At 28.1% G+C, this 16,173-nt stretch overlaps 1 protein-coding gene across 2 annotated transcripts in view; it reads right to left on the bottom strand.

The window, feature by feature from the left end:
• The window catches only part of LOC111630680 (COP9 signalosome complex subunit 3-like), a 49,767-nt gene that overhangs the window by 25,942 nt on the left and 7,652 nt on the right, over nucleotides 1–16,173 (bottom strand). For both annotated transcript variants that reach the window (XM_023374817.1, XM_023374818.1), the window contains exons 2-8: nucleotides 15,597–15,726; nucleotides 13,493–13,605; nucleotides 11,732–11,781; nucleotides 10,884–10,976; nucleotides 10,722–10,796; nucleotides 10,529–10,633; nucleotides 6,845–6,934 (exon numbers count right to left, since the gene is read on the bottom strand). In XM_023374817.1, the coding sequence (XP_023230585.1) occupies nucleotides 6,845–6,934; nucleotides 10,529–10,633; nucleotides 10,722–10,796; nucleotides 10,884–10,976; nucleotides 11,732–11,781; nucleotides 13,493–13,605; nucleotides 15,597–15,726 (656 nt within the window). The remainder of the gene's footprint in view (nucleotides 1–6,844; nucleotides 6,935–10,528; nucleotides 10,634–10,721; nucleotides 10,797–10,883; nucleotides 10,977–11,731; nucleotides 11,782–13,492; nucleotides 13,606–15,596; nucleotides 15,727–16,173) is intronic.

Raw genomic sequence — 16,173 nt, forward strand, 5'->3', positions numbered from 1 at the left:
ATTACTCCAGTAGTAGCTTGAGACTTCTTGATATATCTTTCATAGCTAAGATTGTGCTTACTGTAGATCTATTCAAGCCATACTGCCTAGCAACATCAGACATCTTGTGCCCACTTTCTACCTTGGCTATTATCTCTTACTTGGTTTCTACGGTGAGCACAGTTCTTGACACTCCTCTTTTTAGGCTCTATAATATTATCAGTTTCTTTTTTAAATACAAAGTTCAGAAAAGCACTTACAAAAATTCAGAGAACAGAAATCAACTAACCCACAAAAAATTATTTAAATGGAAAGCCCAGATAAAATTTGAAATTTGGTATTAAAACATTATCAAATATCCGATGGGATAGTTAAAATTTCACCTTTCATAAATAAATCCCGATGAAAATGTTAACAAGTGCCCGTCCAACAGTCTCGCGAAGACTATAAAGAATTATTTGCCAGAAAGGTAAACAAAACTAGAATTACAAGGAAAAGTTTCAAAATTTGGAGGATACTAACCGATCAGTATCGGGTTGAGCGTCGATACTGACGTCTCCCATGCTCCAAAAGGTTTCAAATTGTTACCTGAAGACAAGGGAAAATCAATCGGTATTCGTTATTTTCCGTCGCTTCTTTTTATGTTTGTTCAGTAAAGTGTTCATTATCTGAACATGTGTTCATTGTCTGATCATAAAAGTCTTTGACAAAAGTATTCGTTATCCGATTTGTTCGGTATCCGAACTGTTCGTTAACCAATCACCCACTGTATAATTTAAATATATATATTCAGGTGGCCCTCGGTTTATGCCGGCTCAATTTATGCTGATTCACAATAACGCGGCTGTGAATTCACAACAGCTCTTGGTTTATGCCAACACCGATTCACAATAATGCTGGCTTTGCACAATTCACCAATTCTCCCTATGCTAGACTGATTTTCATTTCAATGTTGACATATTTACCGAGCCGTAACATTGTATATTCATTGAAACAAAGATTTTTTATTGAATATATTTATTTTTTCTGTTTAATATTGTTGGGTATGTATACATTTACATTAAATTAATATTAAAATTCTAAACATTTAGGTACCCACGTATACAAGAATAAAGGAGGGTTATTATGTCGGATAAAAAAAGTGCATCAGAGTTATCTAAACACGTTAAGAAGGCATAGCAATCCCCGCATGTGCTTTCCATCAAACATCTCAAAAAACTTGAGATTTATAAAGCCCAAGGGAAAACTATTTGTATCAATCATAGGGACGCCCACTCTCTATCTACAGCATAGAAATCATTCTATGAAGATAAACTGTAATTTTTACAAAACATTAATTTTTAATGGGAAACTGTTGAGCTCTTTATTTTTATTTATTTTTTATATTCTTATATCCCTATTATTATATTCATTGCGTTACGCGCTCATCATTACAAACACATGTGCAGTTATTATTTTTTCGTAATTTTAATTTATGTTCTATTTCTTTAATGTTCTTTTTACTTTATCATTTAACTGATGAAGATCGTTAAAGACGATCGAAAACATTTTTACGATATTAAATTATTTGCTGGAATATTTAAAAAAGGTGATAACTTTGATTAATTCTTTCTAGTTCGAGTACAAGTTAATGCTTTTATTGTGGCCAGAATGTTCTTGCTTGGTTTCTTTTTTTTTTTTTTTTTGCAAGTTAGTCTACTGTTTCATTTCCTTGGATTCCAATTTGACCGAGCAACCAGTAAGAGACTATTGTATTTCCTGCATGTTTGAGATATTGGAGTAGATATTGTATACTGTTGAGAGTTGGATGGTCTGTTACCCTGCAATTGTTGCTTACCTGTAGTGCACTGTGAGAGTGCATATATATTATAATCTATCTTTGTACATGTTGGCGAGCCATGGGGATTACTTGTCAGTTCTAAACATAATAAATAATACATCCATTTGAAGACTATTTTTATAAGGAATTCAAAACTCTTGACAGAATTAAAATAAATCAGCATGTTGTAGGGTGAGATGGAAAAAAACATCAATGATAACATAAATATTCCTTGAAAATTGTAAATTACAAAAACTATAAGTCAGATGAAAGAAAAAATACAAAACAAACTCAATGAAACTTTTACCTTTAGTCAGTAAACATTAGATATGTTTGAAGACGCACAAACAATTAATATTTAATTGGGAAGCCTTCACTTTTAATTACTAAGACTCATTTTCCAAGTATACTACTCACAAGCTTTTAAAGTAAATCCTATAATTTTAGAATTATAGGATTTACTTTAAAAGCTTTACCAGCACAAAATTATAGCTTCAATTAATTTCTTTTCTGTAATTAGTTTGATGGATTCTTTGCAATTACTTTATTTTTCAGTTTCATCCAAAAGTTTACAATCAGATTAAGATGCAGTGATTGTGCAAGCGATTGCCAACTCCAGTGTGATTTTAAAACAAACAATCTGTCAATTATTTGTGTTCAATGGAGGAATTCATTGTCATTCTAGAAGATAAAATTGCTATTTTCAAACATGACAAAGTCTTTTGATCTTTAATAGATGAATATATTGGTAGCATACACTCTACCTTCAACAATTTGTTTCCACACTATGAGCTGAAATGTAATCCCTATAATAATAGTAATAGTACACTTTACTGTTAGATTTAAACCATTTGTACTGTTCAGTCATTTTTTTGGCATTTACATTCTTTCAGTGTGCAAATTTGTTGTCCATTGGAAAAAGTAAGAGAGCTGCATAACTGCCACTTTGATACACTTTCAAAGCTCAATTGATTCAATTATACTAGCTCTATGATGGCTTTTCCTTTTTCACTAGACTTATTACACCATCAATCAGAAAGAGGACAAACTTTAGAAAATCATATCTTTATTTCTCTGAGTATGCATTTCAGACATTAAATCCCTTTTCAACTCCACATGATATATATGATTATGAGAGTACAGGAAATTGTGATGATGGATACAATACGGATGATGATTATTGATTAACAGATATTAGAGCAAATACAATAATTCGATACATAATGTTGTAAGGCAAACAATATACATAATAAAGTACTCAGTTAAAACTATAAAATTTAAAACTGTGACATTGTATACTGTAAAACTATTATAATAATAAAATAGGATGATGAAGTAAAATAAGTGCATTAAAATAATAAGAATAAAAAATTATTTACAGTAGAATCGTAAACTATGGAACGATTCACAGAAATAATCTAGTGAAAAAGGAAAAGCCATCATAGAGCTAGTATAATTGAACACAAGACTAGACAAAAAGACAAAGCTCAATTGAATAAGACTGTGGTCATTTTGCATGATAGTTTTCTTGGTCTTCCCTTTCTGTACTAACCATCTGAACTGTTAGTCATGTTGAAATGACTAATGCACCTGATAACACTTGAGTGATAATCTTAGCATGTGTAAGTATCTTTAGGTAACATACTTTAAACAAACAAAGAAACCCTTTAGAAATGTAACACAGGACTTCTAACTTTAAAATAATCCATATATTTTATTACAAATAAAATTTTTGTTGTGGCACCTTTGCCTTTGCAGACATGTTTTTGTTTGGATGGTGACATTGAATTTTGTCTTGTTTTCTCTTAACTGTTTGAGAAATTTATCTTTAATTTTATTTATATACTTTTTTATGAACTTGTTCTGTAGTATTTTACCAACTAACATGAATTTTTCAAACCTGTTTAATATTTTAAGATTATCCAAGCATTGCTGGGTATATCAGCCAGTATTTATATAATTTATAACAAAATGTTAAAATGATAAAAAATATTATCATTTCAAGACTTTTATTTTATATGTTATATTTTTATTATTTCACATAAAAGTTGACTTTGAATAACTTCCTTAATTTATTTAATTTCAGAAATAGCATAATATTTTTCATAATTAAAAATTATATTATACACTTATAAATTTAAAAATGCCATTCATATTCTTGATTCTTTTCTAGTTTATTTATTTCACTTGAAAATATTTTTACTGGAAATTGTCAGTATCAGAAGATTTCATTTTAAAGCTTTGTAAACTTCGTTTGCATGAAATTTAAAAAGCTTATGAATATTAACATAAAGCTGACATTTACAAATTTTAAATTTTATGTATACATAAAATTTATAGCCTCAATATAAATAAACAACTCATAACCATATTTTAATTGATTAAGCCAAACAATCTTGCTAAAATTATCAGTCTACTTTTGAGCTACATTAATAATTAAAATTAATTAATTCCACTAGAGGTAGGAGGTTAAGCTGCCAGTTCATATTAATTTTAATAATTATAACCACCAACCTCTACTTGAATTAATTAATAATTTATTATTGGGCATAGCCCAAAAGTAGCCTGATAGTTTCGGCAAGATCATTTGACTTAATTTATAGCTTGTCTGGCACTATCAGAATAATGTTTAAAATTACATAAATATTCACTCTATTCAACTATACTGATAAATCAAATAATAAATACAAATACATAATGAGCAATTATTTATTGTGACATCATCACAATGCCAGGCTGCAATTTATAATCATATTTTTTAAATTTAATTTAAAATATATGCTCTCCATCCCAAATTAGTAGTGTCTTGCCTCTACATAATACTTTTCCTGTTAGCAACAGAGTCATGCTGTCATCTATCTAAATCAGTGGTTCTTAATTAACCTTTTCAGAATCACAGAACACTTAAAAGTTTACAAGATTTTTGCAAAACATAGTTGTAAAATAAAACAGTATATATACTTTTTATATTGCATAATACATTAAAAATCACATACATAACAGATTGTTATTTGTTATTGACTGATATGTAATTAGTAAATGAAATTTAAAAAAAAAAATTCTCAATTTTTTAATTAATGGAATAATTAGGCCTGATGACTTACAAATCTTTTCAATATATATATATGTTTTCAGTATCTGATCTTATGTGTAAAATAGCTATTCTCATTTCTTCTTCTATATTTGTCAGCCTTTCATGTTTCTTTATCTTAATATTCATTAATGTTTGAAAAACCAAGCTTGCATAAGTATAATGTTAAAAATTGTCATAAAATTTTAATTGCTTTTTTAGAAATAGTTTTAAACTCAGTTTGAACAGAAATCCAAAAATTCTTCATCTGTTATTTCAGAAAATTTCATTTTGAGAGTACTATCCATTGACTACATTATGAATTCTTCCTTTCCTTGTAACAAAAGCTCAACTTGATGTGTTGACTGCAGAAAATGTATTTTTGTATCCAATCATAATTTTCAATATTCAATGCAGGAAAGTATTTCACAATTTCTTCTTTTAATAATGTTAAATGTGTTATAATAGGAATTATTTCATCAATATTGTTATTTTGGACTGAAGGAAACATATCTAGTGTTTTTTTTTAATTATGCACATTCTCCAAAGTGATATTTTTTTGAAATGCTGACAGTTTGTCAGTGGATTTTAAAATATTTTCATTTTCACCTTGCATACCAGTATTCATGTTATTTAAATAATTGAAGATATCAGCTAAATATGTCATTTCAATACACCAAATATCATTTGTAAGAAGTTTTAAAAATATCATTCCCTTTGTTTTGAAAAACATTAACAATTTATCTTCTAAGTTCTAAAATTTGGTTCAGCACTTTACCTCATGATAACCACCTTACCTCAAGTATGTAAAAGTAAAGATTCATGCTGAGCATCAAGCAATAGATTCATAGATGCACAAAGTTTTTAAAATACACGTGTTTGTAAGGGTTGCGATTTGATGTAGTTTACCATATTTTCAATTTGGTCTAATACAAATTTTAATGTCATAGGTAATGTTTTTGAGACAAGTAATTCTCGGTGTAAAAAGCAGTGTGTAGATATAATATTAAGATTTTCCTTCTTTGAGAAAGTAATAAATCCTTTCATAGAACCAACTATTAAAGGAGCACCATCAATACAGATCCCTACACATTGGTCCCACGTTGTGTTAAATTTATCTAAATATGACAAAATGGAGTAAAAAAATATCCTGTCCTATTCTGCATTTGGTAATTTGTCTGCAACATAAAAATTGTTCACTATTTTGTTTTTATCAATAAAACGAACAAATCCTAGTACATGAGTTATTACCGCTGATATCAACGGTCTCGTCCATTTGTAAAGTATTGTTCTGAAAGCATATTAGTAACTGTTCTTTCAATATCATCTGACATATGTATAATTCTGTTTTTAGTTATGTTGTCCAAATGAAGAATTTTCATAATTTCTTTTTTTGCATCATCACCAAAAACATAATTTGAACTATTTCAGAACATGGTGGTAAAATCAGACACTGCTATGATGTGTGGTTTTAAATTTTTAGCAATTATTTCAGCAACTTTATACGATGCAATTTGTGTTTTATTAGATACTGTTAATATTTTTGAAAATTTTTTCCTTGATTAATAACCGTTTTAATTTTTCACTGATTTTCAAATTTTGACGGAACACTTTTTCTAAGTTCACGGAACACTGGTTAAGATCTTCCGATCTAACTCCTTACAGGAAAAAATTTTTTAATTGAAATAACATGACTTCTGGTTTTCATTGGAAGTTCATACACAGTTAATTGGGGCCTCTTTCTCCTAAACTTTCCATATCTGGTCTCCAATTTCATCTATCTAATTCTGTTGTAAAGATTAAGGAAAGAAAGACAGACAGACCAGACGACAGTGGAAATTTATGTCTACAATTTTTTTTACATTGCAGTCCAATTAGTAAAAGCAATAATCAATTGAATAATTGAATTCAACATACTGCCTATGTATCATTAAAATTTCAAAAAAATTAAATGGTATTTAAACTATAATACTTACTTTTCCCTGTAAAATCAATGCTACCAAAATATATTTTTTATATGCTTCTAACATTATATGACTAACAGCCATGCTTGGTGTAGCAATAGCCTAAAAAATAAACAAGAAAATATATATTTCATTGATTCATTTAAAAATACAATTTTGAATCTATCTACTTCACAGTTTTTATTTACAACAATTATTAGTTTTTATTGGTTGGAAATAAGAAAAATTTGCACATTTTTCTTTCCAAATAATGATTGCATTATGGTGAAAACTGCATTGCATGGTAATGTATGTATATATATATACAGGGTGGAAAATAAAGTCATTTCACATCTTTGCTACAGAATATAGAATGTATCCAAAGAATGTACAGTACATTGAGCACATCATGTAACATGCATAACTCTAACCGTTTGAGGTAGGTCAATAAAATCTTTCAGCAATCAATTTCCTTGTGAAATTCTGACTCTAAATGATGTGTCACATGACCTTCTTCCCATTTGTAGTTTTGGTGTTGCATTCAATATGGCTGCCATCAAGATGGAGGCCATGCTTGTAACACACATCAATCTGTTTCCCCCTTGGTCTAAAGTGTTCCTGACATGAGCAAATTAACTTTGGGTACATTCTATGTTCTGTAGTAGGGGTGTTAAGTGACTCTTTTCCTCCTGTATATATATATACACAGTATAACCTCTGATAGTGGATTCAGTCAGAACCAAGAAGTTTATGCCCTGTTTCGAGCTATTAGGAGGCACATGCTGGAAACAGAAGGGTGGATGAAGGTTGGTTTAAATGGTGAGAGTTCAAATGTCAAGTTATGATGACAATTTGTTAGTCATTTCAAGGGGTGGAAATATATTCAGTACTCATTCATTTATAATGTCATCTATGATCTAAGCAACTAATAAAAATTGATATGGTGATTTGTCTGCTTCATATTATCAAGTAGGTGTAATTTTTTTAAGCATTTTTTTTTTTTCAATAAATGGTTTATTAAAAATTATATCTACACAATCACAAAGCTGTTAAGATCATAAATGCAAGAATACTGAATATATTCCCACACTTTAAAGTGACCTGGCAAGTGGCCTTTGAACTTTCATCACAAATGCTATTGTTGTAACCATTTTAAGTTTCTTTTCATTACTACTGGTATTACGGTTCTTGTTGAATGAATGAATAACCCAGAAAAAGTTTATGGTGTGTTGATACCATAAGTTTAATTCCAAAAATAACACAGAACTTTAATAACATTAATATATATGATGATAAGTGGTGATTGATAACTAACCAGATTAGTCTTCTCTAATAGATAAAGAGTATTGTTCAGCTTTTTACAACCTGCCCTACTCCTCTATTCTTATTTTCAGCAGTTTTTATTTGACACCTATGGTCAAAATTTGTCATCTGAAAGAATATTTGAACCAATTCTTTATTTTCATTTTAAAATATTTTGTATGTAATTAATCATTTCAGAATACTGAAGGCAATATGTTTTGTTTCCATGAGTTTGGTTATAGATGACAGCATCTGTTATTCAGAGCTAAATATAATAGATGTCTTATTTGAAGGGACTGTGAATTGTAAAAATGTCCGTTAAGTAGATAGAGGTGTCTGCTATTCAGGAGTGTCCATTAATGAAGGTTTTACTGTATATAGTATGTATATACTATATACGGTTTGTATATAGTATATATATACGGTTTAACCCGATTATAACATCATCCATGGGACCAGCAATTTTTTGACGTTATAACTGAGTGTCGTTTATCTGCGGGGTCATAATTTCAGTCCCATAAAAAGTACCAAGTGTGTTTAAGAATCTATTGTAAAATCCATTCTAATTTAACATCGTATGTATTACTGTAAAATTATTTCTTAATGGTAATATAGTATACTGTATCTATTATGGTAATAATTTATTATCGTATGTATAAAAGTGCAAACTAAATGTTTAAATCAACTTCATTTACATTATTATGTCTAAGTTTACATTGATGTAATTAAAAATTTCAGAAATTACCTTTTATAAGAAATTTCTATTTGTCTTAAGTTTCGATAATGGTGGCACTTTTGGTTTTGAGAATAATGTCAAATCAAAAGGCAACAAAAGGTTAAACTAATGTATGTTAATTAAAAAGACATAATAACAATATTCACTTAAAAAAGTCAGTTATTTTAGATTGTAGGTGTTTTTCACCTAAAAATTGTTTATCAATGTCATTTTCTAAATCATACACTTTATTCATTATTTTCAATGAAGTTTTNAATGATTTTACATCATAAAAATATAAGCTTAAAATTTTAAGTATTCTTACGAATTGTAATTTACTACTAACATTAAATTTTATACATACTTAATTATATTTACTTAACAATTTTGTTGAGTTGTGATTTAAGAGGAAAAAAACTCACTTTAAATGATGATAATTCTTCATATTCAATAAATAATGATTAATTTGGATAAATGAAATAAAGACAGGCTACTTAAATTTTTCATAAACTAAAATAAAAATTACAAGAAGGCAGACTGACCTTCCTAAATTCTGACAAAATGATTTAATTAGATGAATATCTTTGGCCTATAATAGGCCAGTTTCAAGTCATACAACATAAACTAAAAAGAAATATGATGTTCTATTAATAGAATGCCTAGATGTTCAATAATTTTGTTATACATTCCAAAATTTAAATATTTTATAAGAATGATTTTTAAATTTTTACATCAAAGATTGTTGTAAAATATCAGCAAATTAAACACAAAAATATTACAGTCAATTACAAAAGTTATAAAATTATAATCACTATATTCAGAAGATATAAAATTGTCAAATGCCTATGCATTCTATTAATAGGATGTCATATTCTTTTGATTTATGATGTATAACTTGAAGCTGGCTATTAAGGAGACAGAAAATGTTCGTCTAATTAAATCATTTTCTTAATTTATGAAGGTTGTCCACTCACCTTGAAAACAGGCTAATTTGCTTACTAATTATTATATCTTTGTTGTCCAGTTAATGATAAATTATGGATTGTGCACATTATGCACTCAAAGGAAATCAACCTTATCGTGTAACACAGATATTAATTTAGAATTATAATATATATTTATGAATATTTAAATGATATCAGCACCAAACTTCTAATGTATAAAAAAAGAGCTATATTGAAAACAAAAGACAAGTGTAAACATAATAATTATTTGAGCTGATAATACTTCTAGTTCTTCATATTGGTTCAGTTATTAAAAAATTAATTAATGCTTTAATTAATCATCTAAGTTTTGTTTCAAATATTATTATTGTGTCTTTTTTTTTTTACATGTATATAAACATTATTTTATCATAATAAATGTTAAAATACAAATAATTTAATGTAGAATTTATTATTATTTTTTTTATATCGCCTTATTTTATTATTTATATTAATATGGCTTCAATGTATTTATTATAGTTACTTTGTATATTGGTTGGCTAATTTATTTTACATTTTAAGTTTGAATTTATAATGTTTGAAAGTTCCATTTTAACACAATTTTCAAATTTGTTCGATAGCCTGTCTGTCACCTGATGATGGCCTATTTATTCCATTAGGCTGAAAACGTTTGTGATTTAATAAATATTCTCAGCATTATAAGGTGTTAAATGTTTTATTAAGTGTAGAATTTATCAATTTCTTTGAACTACTTACCACTTCGAAAAAATACATAGCTCGTTCATAATTTTTTAAAGCTGTATATATCATTCCACCATAATAATAATATAAGAGAAAATGTTTTGAATCATAATGGCCTCCCTAAAAAGTTAAATTCTTTCTTAATAAAAAGTAATAAATAATAATATATTAAAATTATCGTTTACTTAGAATCTTGAAGAAAACTTACCTCTTTACTAATTTCGGTAATATCTATATCTAAGAATTGTAAAGCTGGTTTCAAACATTTGGCTAACAGACAGAGCTATAAAGATATACAAGAATTAAAATATAAAATACACGCCCATATAAATATAAACACAATACGTGCAGTATGTTATGTTAAAGTTACCTGGCATAAATCTGCATGAATTGAAGTCAGCTGTGATGGATTCAATTGAATTTTACTAATTGCATGACATAATAAGTCAATGCCTCTCATTGGCTGGAAGAAAAAAAATATCGTGTTTGATATATCTATTGTCTTTTCATCACAAAACATTTAAATACTTCTAAATTATATGAGAGCTGTTTCTTTTTAAACCTCTGATTGTCCATAAAACAAAGACAAATGTAAATAACAAAATGAATTTATTAACAAAAATTAGGTACAAACATGGTTACTTTTTGACATAATCACCATGAAGATTGAGGCATTTGTCTATTTGTGGACAGGCTTTGAAATCCTCTCTTCATACAATGTTGCCACCAATGACTTGAGATGGCCTTAATGATGTTTTAAAGATCGTCATTAATCTCAAACCTCTGCCCTACTAACCATGTTTTCAGTTCAGGAAAGAGGTGGAAATCACTTGGCACTAAATGGGGGCTATATGCTGAGTGTTTAAAGGTGGTGAAGACTTCCACCTAGCTTGGAACTTTTAAATGTGTGAAGACTTCCACCTCTTTCCTGAACTGAAAACATAGCTAGGAGGGCAGAAGTTTGAGATTAATGATGATCTTCAAAACAGCATTGTTAAGGCCATCTCAAGTCACTAGTGGAAACATTGTAAGAAGAGGAGAGTTCAAAGCTCGTCCACAGATAGACAAATGCCTCAATCTTCATGGTGATTATGTCAAAAAGTAACCATGTTTGTACCTAACTTTTGTTAATAAATTCATTTTGTTATTTACATTTGTCTTTGTTTTATGGACCATCAGACGTTGAAAAAGAAACAGTCCTTGTATTAAAAATCTTACCTGCTGTCTTTCAACAAGACTCTGTGTCAGAAGATGACATAATTCGGCAACTGCACAAAAAAACATAAAAATACTTAAATATTTCAGACTCTAGTTTTTAGTATTATTACTTTCCTGGATGTTATGTAAATTTACACAGGTAAGTATTGGAATCATGTCAAATTTATTCTGGTGATTAAAGGTCAAGGGGTGGAGAGATACAGGGAGGTTATATATCATATCTCAAGTGGAGAAGGATTCTATTCATTATTGGACATTAACGGGTTAAGGCTATAAATTTCATTGATTTCATATTGCAAAAATAAGTTTACCACAAAACATGTAAAAATTTAAAAAGAAATGACTATTCAAATCAATCCAGATATTCAGATGAATGAGATCCAAATAAACAATATTTGCTCGTAATTATAATAAACACATTCCATTCTATTAATATTAAATATTATATTAGCAGTAAGTACATCATTATAGGCTTACTTTATTATTTTTTTATGATGTGATTTGTTGTAAGTTTAATGCTATCTACAGATAAGCACACAAATTATGTAAGATGTGATAAAACATATCCATGATATCACAAGAATTAAATTAAAATATAAAACAACATTAATTCATATATGACATCCTGTTACATAAAATAACAAATCAACTATCAAATATGTACAAATGTTTCATTATTCCTGGATAGGAATAATGATACATTTGTACGCGTATTCTCTGTAAACTTTAAGAATTATGAAATGTTTTTCTAAATATTTTGAGATAAGAGCTTAGTTTCACATATATTCTTCTAAAGAATTCGCTAGTTGATTTGTTTAATATTTCATCTTTAATTCATTTTATTTTATATAAAGAAAGTTAGTAGTTTTTATAATTTATCTCCTAATACAAAACTGATAACAAAGCTCAGAAAATATGACACACACTTTCAAAGATTTAAGCTTTTCAGTAATACTAAATTTTTTCAGTGTTCATATATATATATATATATCATATATATGAACAAATAAAATGAATTAAAGATTTATTATCTATATATGTATATATAATCGAGATGGGTTGATAATAGTAATCAGCGCAAATCCCAAACAGTTAGGAGTTGAAAGTTGAAATTTGGTACACAGTTAGGGTATGTCACGAAAACATACACTAAGGGTGCGACTATGCAGACACGAATTTAGAGTGAGCGAGAGGTTGCGAGCGATTTAGTTTTCGCAAAGGAAAACCATGCACAAACAAGAAGCAAGAAATAACGCTAGCGAGAGCAAATTTCTGGTTCTCGCACATATCTGACAGGTTTTGATATTTATCACGTCTCGTCTCACATATTCTCGCTTGCTCACGTCTGCATAGTCGCACCCTAAGAAGGGATTTTTCGAAATTCCCCTCAGGGAGAGAGGGACAGGATTAAGGCTTGAACAATGAAAGTGTTAAGTAACAATGGAAATATCAACAATGGAAGTGTTAAGAGAAAGTGATGTGCAAGATTTACAGACGTAGATGCAGTTTTTTCGTTTTTGTGAGAAATCGAACATTTTTTAACCCATCTAAAAATTCTCTAATTAGTCTGGAAACAGGGGGACCTAATTCTTATGTTCTTTGAAAACGGGTGAGATTGACTATAACGTAATAATCTTAATCTTCGCTATCATTACTTTTTGCCCAAGCATGCCGGGCCTATCTGCTAGTATATATATATAATCTCGTTATAAATTATTTCAGATATCATATTTATAACTTAATAAGTTTAAATTAGCTTACATGTATCTGTTCCAAATCTCACTTGTTCACCATTACAGCCCATAATAAATTCTTGAACTTGAGCATACATAACTTCATATTCAGAAAGAACAGGACAATTAAATTTAACACAACTGTAAAGAAAGTAAAACATAAAGTTATGTAATTATTTATCAATAAATAAATGCTGTTTTTAACTTATATATCATCACTAACATTTAAATCATGATCAATAATCTCATCTTATAATCTAAATCAATCTTAAAATTAACTCAAACTACTCATAATTAATTTCAACATTTCTCTCTTAAGTTCATTGTTGTATTTTGTAATAATTTAGGACTGACTTTTTACAATAAAAATTATAAAATGCAAAAGTGTGCATTGTAATTTTAATATAAAAAACCACAATCATTCTTTTGTGTACATTTTAATCTAAATTCTATAAAAATGTGACTATCTGCCCTAATTCATAGAGTGATGTGTCAATTGCCTTCCTTTCATCAGAGGTGAGCTAAGATGAATTTTATCGGACACTTTAAATGCAAGTTATTCATCTGGTAAATTTAAATTTCTCAAATTATACTCATTTTACCCTGTTTACAAAATGGACACTAAAGCAAAGTTATCATTCACCAACTTAGGAAGTATTTCCTTCAACATTCCAAAGAACAATTATATCTTACCCATTTGTCCCTAGCCCAATTTCAGAAGGAATGTATCTAATAATAGGGACAACTTTTCAATAATAGAAAAGTTTGGTATACAAAATCTCCTTATATCTTTACTCTTCCAGCATCTGGTCCTCATACATAGGAAAATCATACAGATCATCATCTGCCCACATTTTCAAATATATGCAGCACAATACTGTACTAAATTAAGTAGAAGTGTCATAAGGGTTTGGTTCCAATATCAGCCAATATATAATTATTACAAACTTGTCCAGATTCAAGGTTTTTATGCATTAGAAAAACAAATGTAAACAATCAACAAGCAATATAACCAGCTGACTTTGACCTTTTAGAGCATTGAATATTCTTTATTAGATTCTTGTATAAATCTTTTCAGTCTTATGCTAAATTCACTATTTTAATTATAATTAGGTAAAACTTTATTTTATTTATCATATTAATTATATATTACATTCTATATACTATATTGATATTAGTAAGTATAATTTCAATCAACCTCAAAAATTAGTCTAGCAGTCATCAAAATTATCACCTTTCTAACATTTTCCACCTACTCTAAAGGTCTTCATCAAGAAATTATAACACAATGGAATGTTTGTTGAATCTTTGAACAGGAAAATTTAATTTTGAATCAAATACAATTTAATTTGGCTGTCAGGTGCATACCATGTATCACATGAACATGTTTTGAGAACCCAATTCATACATTGCATGATATGCGAATGACAGCTGATTTCAATTGTATTTGTTCTGAAATTAAATTTTCCTATTTGAAGAACATTCTAATGAACATTCCATTATTTTCTAATTTCCTGATGAAGACCTTTGAAATGGGTCAAAAACATTAGAAAGGTGGTAATTTTGATGACTGCTGGACTAATTTTGAGGTAGATGGAAATTACACATTCATCTACCAACCATCTATCAACTGAAGAATTTTTAATTCATTAATATTGTATACTTTCTTATGTAATTAAGAATAATGACAACAAACAAAAATTATTTTAGAAGAATAAACATAAAAAACAATTATTATTTTGAATTTAAAGTAAATGTACTTATTGTTCCAGTGTAAATCCTGAAGATGATAACTAATATTATTGAAAGTCCTTGTAAAGTATATTTGATTTTTTTAAAACTAGTTTATGTAATTTTCTTGGCATAAAGGCTGAAAAACTGAAAAACAGTTTTAAAATTTGTATCATTTATATCTATATAAACTTATTATCTTTTTCTATAGAAACCATCATTAACAGCTATCAGTTGGCTATGCTATCAGTTAGTTTTGTTGCCATGATCAATGTGTCATTCAGTTTGAAGTTAATACAGAGATTTAATATTTTAATTTCGTTTCTGAATTTTCTATTACACTAAAAAAAATGATACTTTGATAGAAAACAAAGAAAAGAGTAACTACAGTGTTTACTTACAGAATTGCTAGTATTCCTAAAGAATGTTCTTGAAGATCTAAAGTCGCCAACACGTCATCCAAGTGCGGAACATTTTTAACTAATACTTCGGTACTTTTATTGATATAATCACATAATGAATCAAAATTACCTGTAAAATAAATTAATTAAAATTTGACATATATATATATAAAAATATCTATTATGTAAAAAGACAATGCATTTATTTCATTTAATTTATTTGATTTCTATTGAAACATTTCATCTTTTTTATTCATAGTGTCAATAAAAATATAAAGTATTTCACATAAAAATGAAAATTAATATATCATAAAAAGCTAATTTAGAAATAATTAGAGAGAAATATAGGAATTTTATCTAAAGAATTTTCCAACATTATAAAACATATGAGTACAAGTTTACATAATACAGCAATATACAGGTTTCATACATAGTAAAGTTATTATACAGTGATGTGTGTCATGCATAACATCCTATACACTTACATAATACACTCAAACTGCAACAGTAACATGGAATAGAATGACCAAAAACGTTCGTTCTACAGAGTAAATATTCCACATTACCGCTGGAGTTT

This window comes from Centruroides sculpturatus, unplaced genomic scaffold (genome assembly GCF_000671375.1).
Source record: "Centruroides sculpturatus isolate CEXI.00-Female unplaced genomic scaffold, Cexi_2.0 scaffold575, whole genome shotgun sequence".
Classification (NCBI taxonomy): Eukaryota; Metazoa; Arthropoda; class Arachnida; order Scorpiones; family Buthidae; genus Centruroides; species Centruroides sculpturatus.